Source organism: Schistocerca nitens, chromosome 1 (genome assembly GCF_023898315.1).
Source record: "Schistocerca nitens isolate TAMUIC-IGC-003100 chromosome 1, iqSchNite1.1, whole genome shotgun sequence".
Taxonomy (NCBI): domain Eukaryota; kingdom Metazoa; phylum Arthropoda; class Insecta; order Orthoptera; family Acrididae; genus Schistocerca; species Schistocerca nitens.
The window spans coordinates 1,217,353,687-1,217,367,772 of record NC_064614.1 but is presented as its reverse complement, the minus strand read 5'-3'; the positions used below and the strand labels follow the sequence as shown (position 1 = coordinate 1,217,367,772).

The following is a 14,086-nucleotide window of genomic DNA, read 5'->3' as shown; positions in this document are numbered from 1 at the left end:
GCCCCTTATAGATGTCATCAGATTAGGATGGCTCCATTACCATTTACCATTGTTGGACATAACTATCCATTAAGGTGGATCCAAAAGTTATATCAGTCATGTCTTCCCTTCTTTCATAAAGGACAATCAAAAAGTTTCCGTTTGAGGCTGTTGCTACAGCATAAATGCCATGTAACACAACTCTGTTGGTGGCATAGAAGCACCATCACGTAGGCAACAGTTTAGTGTGGCATTCATATTTTTCTGCAGGCATGTGGTAAAAGTGGAAGTGTGAACTATGGTGACATTATTACCAAATGTGTTCCAACAGGATCTTCTACTGTTACTCATATTGTGGCTGCTGAAGGACAAACAGTGGTAGACATCTATCAGAGAATGAAGAATGTGTATGGGGCGGCTCGTCTGTCAAAAAGCACTGTTTTGGAATGGTGTGCCAAGTTCCATGCTGGTCACTGTTCAGCATAAGGCACTGGTTGATCTGGCAGGCCAACCTCATTTATTATGCACAGTGGGAAGACAGTCAAGTGCTGCCCTATAATCCTAATCTGTCCCATGTAATTATCACACCGTTAATCCCTCAAAGAGGCCATGAAGGGTTGACGATTCTTGTTGGATGAGGGAGTGCAGCAGGCATTTACAGACTTCTTCAAGCAGCAAGACATTGTGTTATACCAAATGATATCTTCAACCTGGTGTGTTGGTGAGATGATTGCTTCAATGGTCACGACAATTTTCCCTTATTGGCATCTGCCAGTGGCTGCCTACAAGTCTTCTCAATTCCTGGAAAGGAGGAGAACTGATCTCGTAAGAATGGAAGTTAAGTTGAAACTAGTACAAATACCCTTGTGCTTCCTTCCCCACGCTGTTTGATCCTGATGGTCATTAAGACCCCACAACAAAAATTTGGCATTGGCATGAATAAAATTCTATTTTTGACATAAAAGTATGTTCTAGGTTTTTTTAGATTTCTGGCCCAACTTACTTCCAGTTCCTCAGAGGCCTGATAACACCCCCTGTACATAAATAGGGTTCCTGGATCAAGACTGCATCCACCTTGTGCCTTCCCAGAAGGTGACTCAAGGTGGCAATTTCTCACTTACTGTGTTGCAGTTTCATCTGCAATACTTCCTGTTGCCAACATACCACCACGATCACTTTCGATGTACTTGATTACCCTGACAGTAACCTACAAGTACTTCCACCACCAGGGTCTGGCTGTCTGATACAATCTTACTAACTTTATCCTAACCCACAACTACTTCTCATTTGAAGATAAGGTATATAAACAAATCCATGGTACAGCCATGGGCACCTTCACGGCACCCCTCTGTGCCAACCTTTTTATGGGCCATCTACAGGAGACCTTCCTAGCCTCCCAAAACACCAAACCCCTAGTGTGTTTCAGGTTTGTTGATGATTTGGACTCAGGGCCAAGACACCCTATCTTCACTCCTTCACAATCTCAACACTTTCTGTCCCATTCGCTTAATGTGGTCCTCCTCAACCCAGCATGCCACCTTCCTAGATTTTGACCTCGTCCTCTCTGATAGCTCCATCCACACCAGTGTCCACATTAAATCTACCAACCACCAAAAGTACCTGCATTTTGACAGCTGACACCCATTTCACACCAAAAAATCTGTCCCATGTAGTCTGACAACCTGGGGACGGCATATCTGCTGTGACTAAAACTATCTTGCTGAGTATGCTAAGGTCTCACGAAGGCCTCCACAGACAGACACTATCCCCCATACCTAGTCTGCAAACAGATCTCTTGTGCCATTTCCCCTTGTGTCCCCAATTCTCCCAGCATGCCAAGAACCAAGCCACAAAGGAATGTCTCCATCACCAATCCCACACCGGACTGTAACATCTGAACCACATCCTTCACCAGGGCTTTTATTACCTATCATCATGCCATGAAATTAGGAACATCTTACCTGAGATACTTCCCATCTCTGCTAAAGTGATGTTCTGTCACCCAACCAACCTCCACAACATGCTAGTCCATCCCTATGCTACTCCAAATCCCAACCCCTTACCACAAGGATCATATCCCTGTGGAAGACCCACATGCAAAACCTGCCCAATCCACCCACCCAGCATTATCCTATTCTTGCCAATTATTCAAACTGACAGTCACAGTCGCATTATTTATTTTGCCGCCAACTGGTTTCAACCCACGATGGGGTCATCTTCAGGGCAATTTATACTGTAAAATTATAATATTAGTAAGTAATCATGTACGTAATCTACAAGCAATTAGTCAAGTTACAGATTTTTATACCCATTTGGTCACTCACTGGAGTCGTCACACTGCCTGTACTTGGTTGGTAACTATGCGTGATTGGCTCTCTGCATAAGCTTAAATAACGGCCAACAACACGTGGGCAGACGGTAATGCCCTCTACGGTGACCAACGGTAGTTACATGCTTAAGCAAGAAATCGTAAATTTTAGAATTTGTTCCAGTTGTAATATAAAACATAATAAATATAACTAATTAAACCTCGAGAAATTTACAGTTATTTAAAATTCAGGTAACCTTTGTCCCATTCATTTTCACATCATTTGTGGATAGAGCAGAGCCCTCTATCTTTTGTGGTAGAGACGCTGTTGCCATGGGCGATAGTATATATCAAGCACCCCCTAGCCTGTGTGGTTGGGACGCTGTCATCATGGTAGCCACTTCGTATAAGTCTGCTGTTGTAATACCATCTTTGCGCGGCATTCGTTGTTATGGTAACAGCATACCATAACCATTATTCTGCCATGTTGTTGTTAATCCACGTGGTCTTCTGCTGCAGCGTTATCTTTGCACAGCATGCGTTATCGTGGTGTGTTCTGGCTGCTATCCATAAAAGTTGTTCCTAGTAATTAGTAAAAAACTTCAAAACCAGTGTATTCTCTGTTATAAAATTAACATATTAGAGAAAAAGTATATCAAGTGCTGGTTAGCCTATTTGGCTAGGATATCGTCATCATAGTAGCCCCCTCGTACATGTTGTCTGCTGTAGCATTCAATACCGTAGCATCGGTGTACCACAATCCTCCCTTCATCATGCTGCCGTCGATCCACATAAGTCGTTGTATTATGGGTGCTCATCGACAAAGTTGTTTCTCAATTATATATTAATATTTTAGGACTTATATAAGGAAATCTTTAAACTTTGTAGGTCTTCATTATAAAATTAAAATTTTTGTAAAATGTTGGTTGGCTATCTGTCAGACTTCTAATGCTATGTGGCAAATGACAAAAGATTTTTGTGGCAGCATAATTCACCCCTTTCTGTGCCCAAGACAGATTTAACCCAGAATAGTGAAGACCATCCTTTCTTCTAGTGCTGAAGCCATGCAAATCGCTGTTAGTTTTGAACTGGGATGGGTTATTAATAATAATAAATTTCATAAGTGAATATATATATTGTGAAGGTGCTGTGAATATCCAGAGTTCCTTAAATAAATGTCTCCAAGGTGATCTTGAGAGGGCTCCAGATATTATTCTGATTACAAGCTTTTGTGCAATGAATACCTTTTCTCTTAATGATGAATTAGTACAAAATATGATGCCATATGAAGGCAGTGAATGAAAATAGGCATAGTAGGCTAATTTACCGATAAGTTCATCACCAAAATATGCAATAACAGTACTAGCTGAACCTAACCTTTTCAGCAGATCATCAATGTGTTTCTTCCATTTCAATTTCTCATCAATGCACACACTCAGAAATTTTGAATTTTCCACCTTAGCAACAGACTTCTGTTCATAGTCTATGTTTATCAATGGTGTTATGCCATTTACTGTACAGAATTGTATATACTGTGTTTTCTCAAAATGTAGTGAGAGTCCATTTGCAGAGAACCACTTAGCGCTATCATAGGGGAAGCAATGGAAGATGGTGTTGCGGGAGAATATATGCTCAGTAGTAGAAAAGAGAGAGGAGATATATTATTTGAGTTCTGCAGTAAGTTTCAGCTAGTAATAGTGTGTCACTGTTTAAAAATCACTTAAGGAAAGAGTGTACTTGGAAAGGCCTGGTGATGTTGGAAGATACCAGCTGGATTACATCATGGTGAGACCGAGATTCTGAAATCAGATATTGAATTGTGAGGTGCAGATTTAGAATCAGACTCAATAAGAAACGAGTAACAGTAGGTTGAAGTTCGAGAGAATTGTCGGGAAGAATCAGTGTGGAAAGTTGTGGGAGCCAAAGTACTGAAGAATGATGAGATGTGTTTTAAGTTCTCTGAGGTTGTAGATACTGTGTTGATGAGTACCACAGTGGGCATTTCAGCTGAAGAGGAGAGGATGTCTCTGAAAAGGCAATCACAGAAGTTGGACTTGTGATGACCTACCCCATAGGAAAAATAATTCTCAAAATCTGAACTGTGAAGTCACACTAAATTCTAGTTGTAAAACCAAACTATTTGTCACACTACTCCATTTCACAATTCCACTTTATTTATGAACTGAAAAACCGAATATTTACGAGAAACTGCTCTGAAAATAACCTGAGTCAACAAAATTGTGTATATACCCTCCAAAACTTCAAAAATATCAAAGACAATATCTGATAGAATTTAGAAAAGGTGACAAAATTATGTGAATCACATACAACACAGTTAATAATTACATGAACACTGTGGGGATTCACCGTACATTTACCCACTTTTGAGTATAACCAGCATCTCTCAATATTATGACTCGAAGCAATACAATGTCAAAGCTTTTAATACTGTTTAAACATTTCTCATGTGTTTTGACAACTGAAGTATATGATTCGCACTCATGGCAGGAAGTGCATCAATGGTGAAATAGCAGCTTTTATGTTATTGGTCTGATCTCAGACAATTGTGACGGTCACCGTAATTTACGCACACAGCTGTATTTCGCGACAAAATACTCTTATTAGTCACTATCACATTGCTGTACTCACAACAACACACAAAATCACCTAAAATAATGCGACTGCAATAATTTTGACATGCAAGGAGAAATAGTTCTAATGAGAGGAAGTAGTTTATATTTACTGGTGTTTCAACAATGACTACTGTGCAACTGTTACTTCACTAATGGTACTTTTATTGTCCATAGCAGAAAACAAACATAAACAAGCAAAGAATTGATTTGAATATAGTCTATAATTCTACTACTTTTAATAGAGAAAGGAAGTGTTTAGATCAGGGGATAGTGTTCGGTAAAATACCTTAACCTTTCATTGCATACAAAGCGTTGCACTGGGCAGCATGTTGTCGCCGGGTTATGATGTTGTGAGCAGGGTACAGGCAGTTCCGCTTATTAAACTTCTCTGGTGAAATGCGAACAAAGTTTCTGCACAGCTGTATCAGTAACCCAGTAGTGATTAACAGACCACAAGATGCTGGTATGCGACCGTTGTTGACATGTCCCCCCTTCCAAAGCACATTACGTAGACAGCATTCATTTCTAGACTTTCTGCACTGTCCATGATGCTTTCGTCTGTAACTACACACTTTGTCACATTCATGAAGCTGTAGCCACAAATACATAGTTCATAGAATTGTTCTTTTACGTGATGCACCCCCTTAAATAATGTCCACTCTGTTCTCGCAGTTCAAACTTCTGCAGTGTCACTGAAAGTCAGACATACTGCACATTTCATTAAAGTTTCCACTTTCATGGTTTGAAGAATGCAAAAGACAACAGTTCCACCACCCGAATATCAATGCCAGCAAAATTCATTCGCATAAAAGCGCTGTTAGTGTCAGTTACAACGAAGTCTTGTTAGCGGCACTTTCACAATCTGGTTTATTTGCTCCTAAAGTTCGCCGGCGATGGCATTCCGTACTGCAGTGCTGAAGCAAATTGAAATTATCGTAGTTCGCTATCACTGTCCTTACAATTCCGGGTGCTTTTTATAAAATCGCAGTATCATTTTCCCGCGCATGGTTCACAGATGCATCGTCCACCTTACTTTCTACTACACATCCTCTGTTCAACTGTCGATATCACTATCACTGTCCACTTTCTACAGATGTTATATCATTATCATAAATTTCATAAATCTTTATAAATGTTCTTGACTGCATTTTTTACAATTAGTAATACACCAAAAAAGAAATTTACAAACATTTCCACAGTTACAAAGGAAGAAACATATTTATCCATTGGCAAATGAAATAATTAAAATTACATCTTTACATTTAAAAACCACAATAGTTCATTACATCATCATAATTACATATGCTGGCAGAAACAAAAGAAAAAAGTAGAAAACGAAAGAAAATCATGGCAAAAAATTTTATATGCATAATTAGCAATGCCTTCACAAACTGACAAATATACACTCCTGGAAATGGAAAAAAAAAACACATTGACACTGGTGTGTCAGACCCACCATACTTGCTCCGGACACTGCGAGAGGGCTGTACAAGCAATGATCACACGCACGGCACAGCGGACACACCAGGAACCGCGGTGTTGGCCGTCGAATGGCGCTAGCTGCGCAGCATTTGTGCACCGCCGCCGTCAGTGTCAGCCAGTTTGCCGTGGCATACGGAGCTCCATCGCAGTCTTTAACACTGGTAGCATGCCGCGACAGCGTGGACGTGAACCGTATGTGCAGTTGACGGACTTTGAGCGAGGGCGTATAGTGGGCATGCGGGAGGCCGGGTGGACGTACCGCCGAATTGCTCAACACGTGGGGCGTGAGGTCTCCACAGTACATCGATGTTGTCGCCAGTGGTCGGCGGAAGGTGCACGTGCCCGTCGACCTGGGACCGGACCGCAGCGACGCACGGATGCACGCCAAGACCGTAGGATCCTACGCAGTGCCATAGGGGACCGCACCGCCACTTCCCAGCAAATTAGGGACACTGTTGCTCCCGGGGTATCGGCGAGGACCATTCGCAACCGTCTCCATGAAGCTGGGCTACGGTCCCGCACACCGTTAGGCCGTCTTCCGCTCACTCCCCAACATCGTGCAGCCCGCCTCCAGTGGTGTCACAACAGGCGTGAATGGAGGGACGAATGGAGACGTGTCGTCTTCAGCGATGAGAGTCGCTTCTGCCTTGGTGCCAATGATGGTCGTATGCGTGTTTGGCGCCGTGCAGGTGAGCGCCACAATCAGGACTGCATACGACCGAGGCACACAGGGCCAACACCCGGCATCATGGTGTGGGGAGCGATCTCCTACACTGGCCGTACACCACTGGTGATCGTCGAGGGGACACTGAATAGTGCACGGTACATCCAAACCGTCATCGAACCCATCGTTCTACCATTCGTAGACCGGCAAGGGAACTTGCTGTTCCAACAGGACAATGCACGTCCGCATGTATCCCGTGCCACCCAACGTGCTCTAGAAGGTGTAAGTCAACTACCCTGGCCAGCAAGATCTCCGGATCTGTCCCCCATTGAGCATGTTTGGGACTGGATGAAGCGTCGTCTCACGCGGTCTGCACGTCCAGCACGAACGCTGGTCCAACTGAGGCGCCAGGTGGAAATGGCATGGCAAGCCGTTCCACAGGACTACATCCAGCATCTCTACGATCGTCTCCATGGGAGAATAGCAGCCTGCATTGCTGCGAAAGGTGGATATACACTGTACTAGTGCCGACATTGTGCATGCTCTGTTGCCTGTGTCTATGTGCCTGTGGTTCTGTCAGTGTGATCATGTGATGTATCTGACCCCAGGAATGTGTCAATAAAGTTTCCCCTTCCTAGGACAATGAATTCACGGTGTTCTTATTTCAATTTCCAGGAGTGTAGCTACAAGAAAGGTGGCAGTGAAGGAAGGCTGTAAGAGGAATTCCATTATTAAACATAGAGTAGAGAGTGAATGAGTGATATCATACACTGAAGCTCTATCTGCTAGGGAGAGAAACTGTCTACTGACATAATGGGAGAAGAAATGAAAGTTGATTTGGAAGACACAGGGGATCCAGTATTACAATCAGTTTGACAAAGCTGTGGAAGACTTTCAATTAAATATTGCAGAAGGCATAGATATCATTTCTTTGGAAATTGTAAAATCATTAGGGCAAAATGCAACCAATTGAATATTGAAGTTCTTGTGTGTATCTACAAGACTGGAAACACACCATCAAACATTCGGAAAAATATCATCCACACTTTTCCAAAGATAGCAAATACACAGAAGCACAAGAGTTACCAGACTAACAGCTCCTGCGTCCAAGTTATTGTCAAGAATGATGTACAGGAGACTGTTGAAGATTGGGTAGCCTTTTGGAAAGGTAAAGGCACCAGAGGGGCTGTTTTGATGTGATTGATAACGGAAGCAAGACTGAATACAAAAATAAATAAATAAATAAACATTCATAGGATTTGTTGACCTGGAAAAACCATTCAGTATGTAAAGTGCTCAAGATGTTCCAAATTCTGAGAAAATTAGGAGCAAGCTCTACAGGAAAGAGAGACAACACATAATACGTATAAGAGCCAAGAAGAAACAATAAAAATGGAAGATGAAGAATGAAGTACTCGGGTTAAAAAGGGCATAAGACAGAGATGCAGCCTTTCTCTCTTATTATTCAACCTGTAATGTGAAGAAGCAACATCAGGAATAAAAGATAAGTTCAGGAGTGGCATTAAAATTCAAGGTTGTAGAATACCAATGATATGATTCACTTATAATGTTACTATCCTCAGTGGAAGCGAGAAAGAATTACAAGGCACACTGAATAGAATGAACAGTCTACTGCGCACAGAATATGGATTCAGAGTAAACTGAAGAAAGACAAAAGTAATGACGAGCAACAGAAAGCAGATTTGTGATAAAGTTAGCATCAAAACTGGGGACCACAAAATAAACAAACTGAAGGAATTGTTCTACCTTGGCAATAAAATGATGAATGAAGCAAGGGGAACATGAAAACCAGACTGGCATAAAGAAATAGGGCATTCTTGGCCAAAAGAAGTCTATTAGAATCAAAAATTGGCATTAATTCGAGGAAGAAACTTCTGAGAATGTATGTCTGGAGCACAGCATTGTTTGGGAGTGAAGCATGGACTGTGGGAAAACTGGGGAAGAAGAGAATTGGAACATTTGGCACGAGGTGCTATAGAAGGATACTGAAAATTAGGTGGACTGGTAAACATCAGAAACATAGGTGTCAAACAGGGGGATGCTTTCTCATGTGTTCTGTTCAGTGTCATCTTACAGATAGTAATAAGGGAATTTAGGCAATGGGAGTGGGCTGGAGTACAGGTGGATGGCAATTTAAGTTGTCTTGTATAGGCACATGATATAGTCCTACAACTGTGCACAGAAGGTTGGGCTAAAGGTGAATCAAGACAAAATGGTGTTAATGCAGTTAGGAAGATGACAAGAGCAGGAAGAATTTCTTGAGGTAGATGGCGTGAGGTTCAAGAGAGTTCACCAATTTAGATATTTGAAATCTTGGTTTACCAGTGACAGCAGCACAGAAATGGACATCAAGGAATGTGGATATGAAATGCATGTATTCCCTGAGGGAGACACTTAGTTCAGAATGAGTATCATTGAACAGTAAGGTAAGAATACATAACAAAGTGATATGACTAGGAGTCATGTATGATTCATAAACATGGAGCATGACTAAACGAGATAAAGAAAAACTATTAAGAAGAGATATGAGGAAGATATGGGGACTGATCCCTGCTAAAGGAGAATGGAAGAGGAGAAGGAAGCCTGAGGAAATTTACCTCTGAATAAACAGCCAACAATCCTACAGAAGCTGAAGAGCGAAATAATCCAGTGGGCGGGCCATGTAGCCTGTATGCTATAAGGAAGACAGGTTAAGAAGGTACTTGAGGGGAAACCAAACACCGTATGCTCCATATGATGACAGAGTCGGTGCTGGATGGATTATCTGGTGAAGGACCTGGTGGCCCTAGGGACTGAAGGCACCTGGAGGAAATTGAGCACAACACAGAAAGGAGTTAAGGCAGTTTGTGGAAGCAGGATGTGGTCTGCAGGGCCTATCATCACTGAACATGTATGTATGATAAGATAAAAAATGAGGGAATTTGCCCTTGGATGGACGAGAATAGAAAAATGTGGAACAACAAGAAGGGATAAGATGATAGGACATGTGCTAAGACAACATGGAATAAGTTCTATCTTACTGGAGGAAGATGTAGAGTATCAAAACTGCATGGAAAGACAGAGATTGGAATGTATCCACCAAATAATTGAGGATGTTGGGTAAAAGGGCTAGTCCGAGATGAAGAGGTTGGCACAGGAGAGTGCACCAAACCAGACTTATGACAGAAAGAGCAACCTATTAAATGGGATTTGCTCTGTAGATGCACTGCACTTTTATAGAACTCTTCCAACACATATGTCTTCCATTTGTCTTCCCTAATATTCATGTTATGTGATCCGCTTATTAGATATTGGTTATTACTATTACCCCTCCATACTTAGACAGTGTGACATGCTCCAGATGTTCATCACTAAATTTGTAATTGGATACTGCTGTGTTCTTTCTCTTTGTTACTGGCATTATCTTGCAATTAACCTCACTTACAGGAACCAACATTTGCTACATGTGGTGGAAATGTTCTCTAAGTCTTTCTGTATTTCCTTATGCTCATCCAACAATAATACTCTCCCTGTCTGAGAAGTGGCATATGTACCATTTCAGTTTCACTTGTGTGGAGAAACCTTTCCCAGAAGTTTTCATCTGAAGAATATAGTGAGATGCCAGCTGTTCAAGTTGTATAGAGTTCATAAACCACTGTCAGACCCAAGTCAGGGGTAAAGGAGCAGTGGGATGAGCATTACCTCGGAAGGATTTACAGATGACACATAACATTTGTTGATAGGAAACTGCATTTGAGTGGGGTGGTGGTGGTGGTGGTGGTGGGGGGGGGGGGGGGGGGGCAATGGGGGGAAGTGGGGAAGAGGAAGAGATAACTCTGGAATCTACACAAATTATAACAAACGTATGTATGCATGTGTGTTCCACATCTCTACCTAAACCATTGGACCAATTTCAGCCTAATTTGGTACCCATTTCATTTACTGTCTGGAAAGAATCACTGGGCGTTAGAACCATCCGTCTGTCAAAGGTGCAGGAGTGGGTGTGAAAAAGCAGTGTAACCCACGATGCGAGAATATTCATGCTTTAGCTACCCGGTATTTGAGAATGAGAGCACTTAGAGATGTGTAAAAGACTATACAAATAATTTCAAATCTTCACGAAACTTTTTCTGATTGACAACCCCACAAAGTGATGAAAGCAAGAAAAAGTTGTCACTTACTACAGTTTTGCTGTTCGTGCAGTAAAACTGCCACATCAAGCAAGGCATTTTAATTTATTACCTGTTTACTGCTAAATGTATTCATGACACATTTTTCAGACAATATTCACATATGCCACTAAATGTACAAAAAAAATTAAATCAGTGTAAGACACTTAGTTCAGGAGGTAAGACGTCATAAACACTGAATGCATGAGAAACTACCACATCATGCAATACATTTAAATTTATTACTTCATCACTACTGACTATGAGCAACATTTTTCACGTACAGTATCCAAATTTTCCACTGAATGTATCTACAAAAATTGTATCATTGTATGACGCACAGATCAGAAGATATGATACAAATACTGAGATATGTGAAAACCTGCAGGACTTTTTAATTTACTATTTTTTTCCTACTAACTCTGTTCATAACACTCTTCACAGCCAGTGTTCACATATGCCGCTGAATGTATGTAGAAAGATACATCATTTTACAACACACATTTCAGGAGGTATGTCATCATAAACGTTGAGCTGTGTGCAAATGAAACTGCAGGGGGAATTCACTATAGATACAGGTGAAATATGTGTTCAAATATGCATGAAATAAATATAAGTGAAATATATTTCATGTGTGCATATACATACAATGCCTTGGGTAAAAAGCTCTCCCGAAATCCATGAAAGATTTCAGTCAAGTTTGGTACTCTGTAGGCATAAGAACCTTCAGCCTCCTATTGGGGTGAGTGTAATAACATGGAGAGAGAAGGGAGGACAAGGAGATGGACAGGCAGCAAGAGGGAAGGACGGGATAGGCACAGATAGGAGGAGGAGTAGAAGAAGATGGACAGACAGAGAGGAGAGGAGGAGATTGACCAAGACAGGTGGAGGAAGATACAGACAGAGAGATGGAGAGGAGAAGATGAATAAACATAGGGAGAGGAGGAAATGGACAAGAGAAAGGGAAGGGGTGGAGATGGATAGAGAGAGGGGAAAAGGTGGACATGGACACAGGAAGGAAAGGTGAGGAGATGAACAGAAGCAGGGGGAGGAGGAGGTGATGGGCAGAGAGAAGGGGTGGAGGAGGGGACAGAATGCTAAGGGGGGGGGGAGGAAGGGGGGAGATGAGCAACATGTCTGTTACGGTGTAAAGTCAAGTGCTGGCATGCCAGTCTGGAATGAAAGAGAAGAGACGGCTGTGAGAAGAAGTCAGCCAATAGCACGCTTACTGACTGCTCTCCAGGATGACAATGCGACGGTAGTGGCCTCTATGTGAAGAGGACATAAGTACTGCGTCCAACTGGTCGTAGCTCAATTGAAGAGTAGTTTCAAGATTAGCAAGTTCTATAGCATCATCAACACTAGTTACTTTGCTGTACATTCTATGTAGCTCAAACATGGAATTCTTGCTTATTTTGTATGTTGCCCTTTGCTTGTGACACATCTGTGTAACACAAAGTTAAGTATTGAATGTTTTTATTTTGTAGTAAAACTTGAAACTAATTAATATGATTTGTTGAATTGTTGTTTATTGACCTGAGAAATCAGGTTTCCTAGACACCCCATATTTGACGACTAGGCTAGATTTAACAATGTCGCTGCACTCAGAAATCGTATACTCTGCCATTCTGTAGTGCACTGTCTTTCGTGATCAATCCATGATAACAGATGTACATGCACTTCAATTCATTGGTTGTTCTCTGATAACATGTGACATTGACTTCACACATCACCTGACAAGCCTCCCCTGTCAATGTGTATTGCCTACCTTTGTTTAAAGTTGTTTATCTTCCAAATGGCGCGTTTCTGGACATAGGTTTATTACCAAATATTGCTGTCCTGAGTCCCCTTCACAACACGTACAACTGTGTAATAGGAATTGTGAATACCCTATAGTATACCAGGACAGGTGAAATACAGATAGTGAGTAATCATAAGGCTTGTTACTGAACTTGTAGAGGTATTACCAGAAAACAGTTTTTCATGCCAAGATGGTTATTGGCATTGAATGGAAGACAGATTCATTGTAAATGTTATCTATTCGTACATTTCAAAATAGAACACATAACTCAAAAGATCTTTTTTATTTTTTGGTCTGTTATGTGTGTATGTGTCACCTATCATAGTCTACAAGAGAGGATTCCTTTCGTAATTTTGCTTCATAATATAGCATGATGGGCCTGCTGTGGTAACACAAACATTGATGGTTCAGTTGTAATGATATGTTCTTATCTGTATTAGCTCATTGGGGGGGGGGGGGGGGGGGGGGGGGCAGGAGAGAGTATGATCAATATTAGAATAATAATAATAAAATATGTTGATTTCAGTATTTTACAAATTTGTTCTTTTTTTTTATTTTCAGCTTTTGCCTAGCACTGATGATATTTGTCAACTATGGAGGAGGCCACTACTGGTTTTTCAAGCATTCCGTATGGAACGGTCTCACAGTAGCAGACCTTGTATTCCCATGGTATGTTTATCTGTTTTTATAGCTACATAAAACCATTTTTATTAATTCTGCAGTATAGTGTTTAGTTATTACTATCAAAGTCATAAGCTTCTGCAGACAAATTGTGGTCTTCCATTGTTCTGGTGAATGCTCTAAGGGAACATTCAAATGGTATATGATGTACTGTTTGCTGCTCTTCACTGCAGTCACATTCAGGAGGCCATTTCCATCCCCGTTGGTGCAGCAGTACCCCATATCTGCCCCAGACAGTTCTGATTTGATTCAGTATACACCAGTGTCGTCAGGGTAGATGAAAACCTGCTGGTCACTCTCAAGGAATGTGAATTTATTGCTTCAAGGAAGTGTGTTCCATCCATTGAATGTTCCAGGCATTTTGCATAT

At 41.4% G+C, this 14,086-nt stretch overlaps 1 protein-coding gene across 1 annotated transcript in view; it reads left to right on the top strand.

The window, feature by feature from the left end:
* The window catches only part of LOC126201343 (heparan-alpha-glucosaminide N-acetyltransferase-like), a 105,086-nt gene that overhangs the window by 43,353 nt on the left and 47,647 nt on the right, over window positions 1-14,086 (top strand). The window contains exon 6 of the mRNA XM_049936778.1: window positions 13,598-13,705. Coding sequence (XP_049792735.1) covers window positions 13,598-13,705 — 108 coding nt within the window. The remainder of the gene's footprint in view (window positions 1-13,597; window positions 13,706-14,086) is intronic.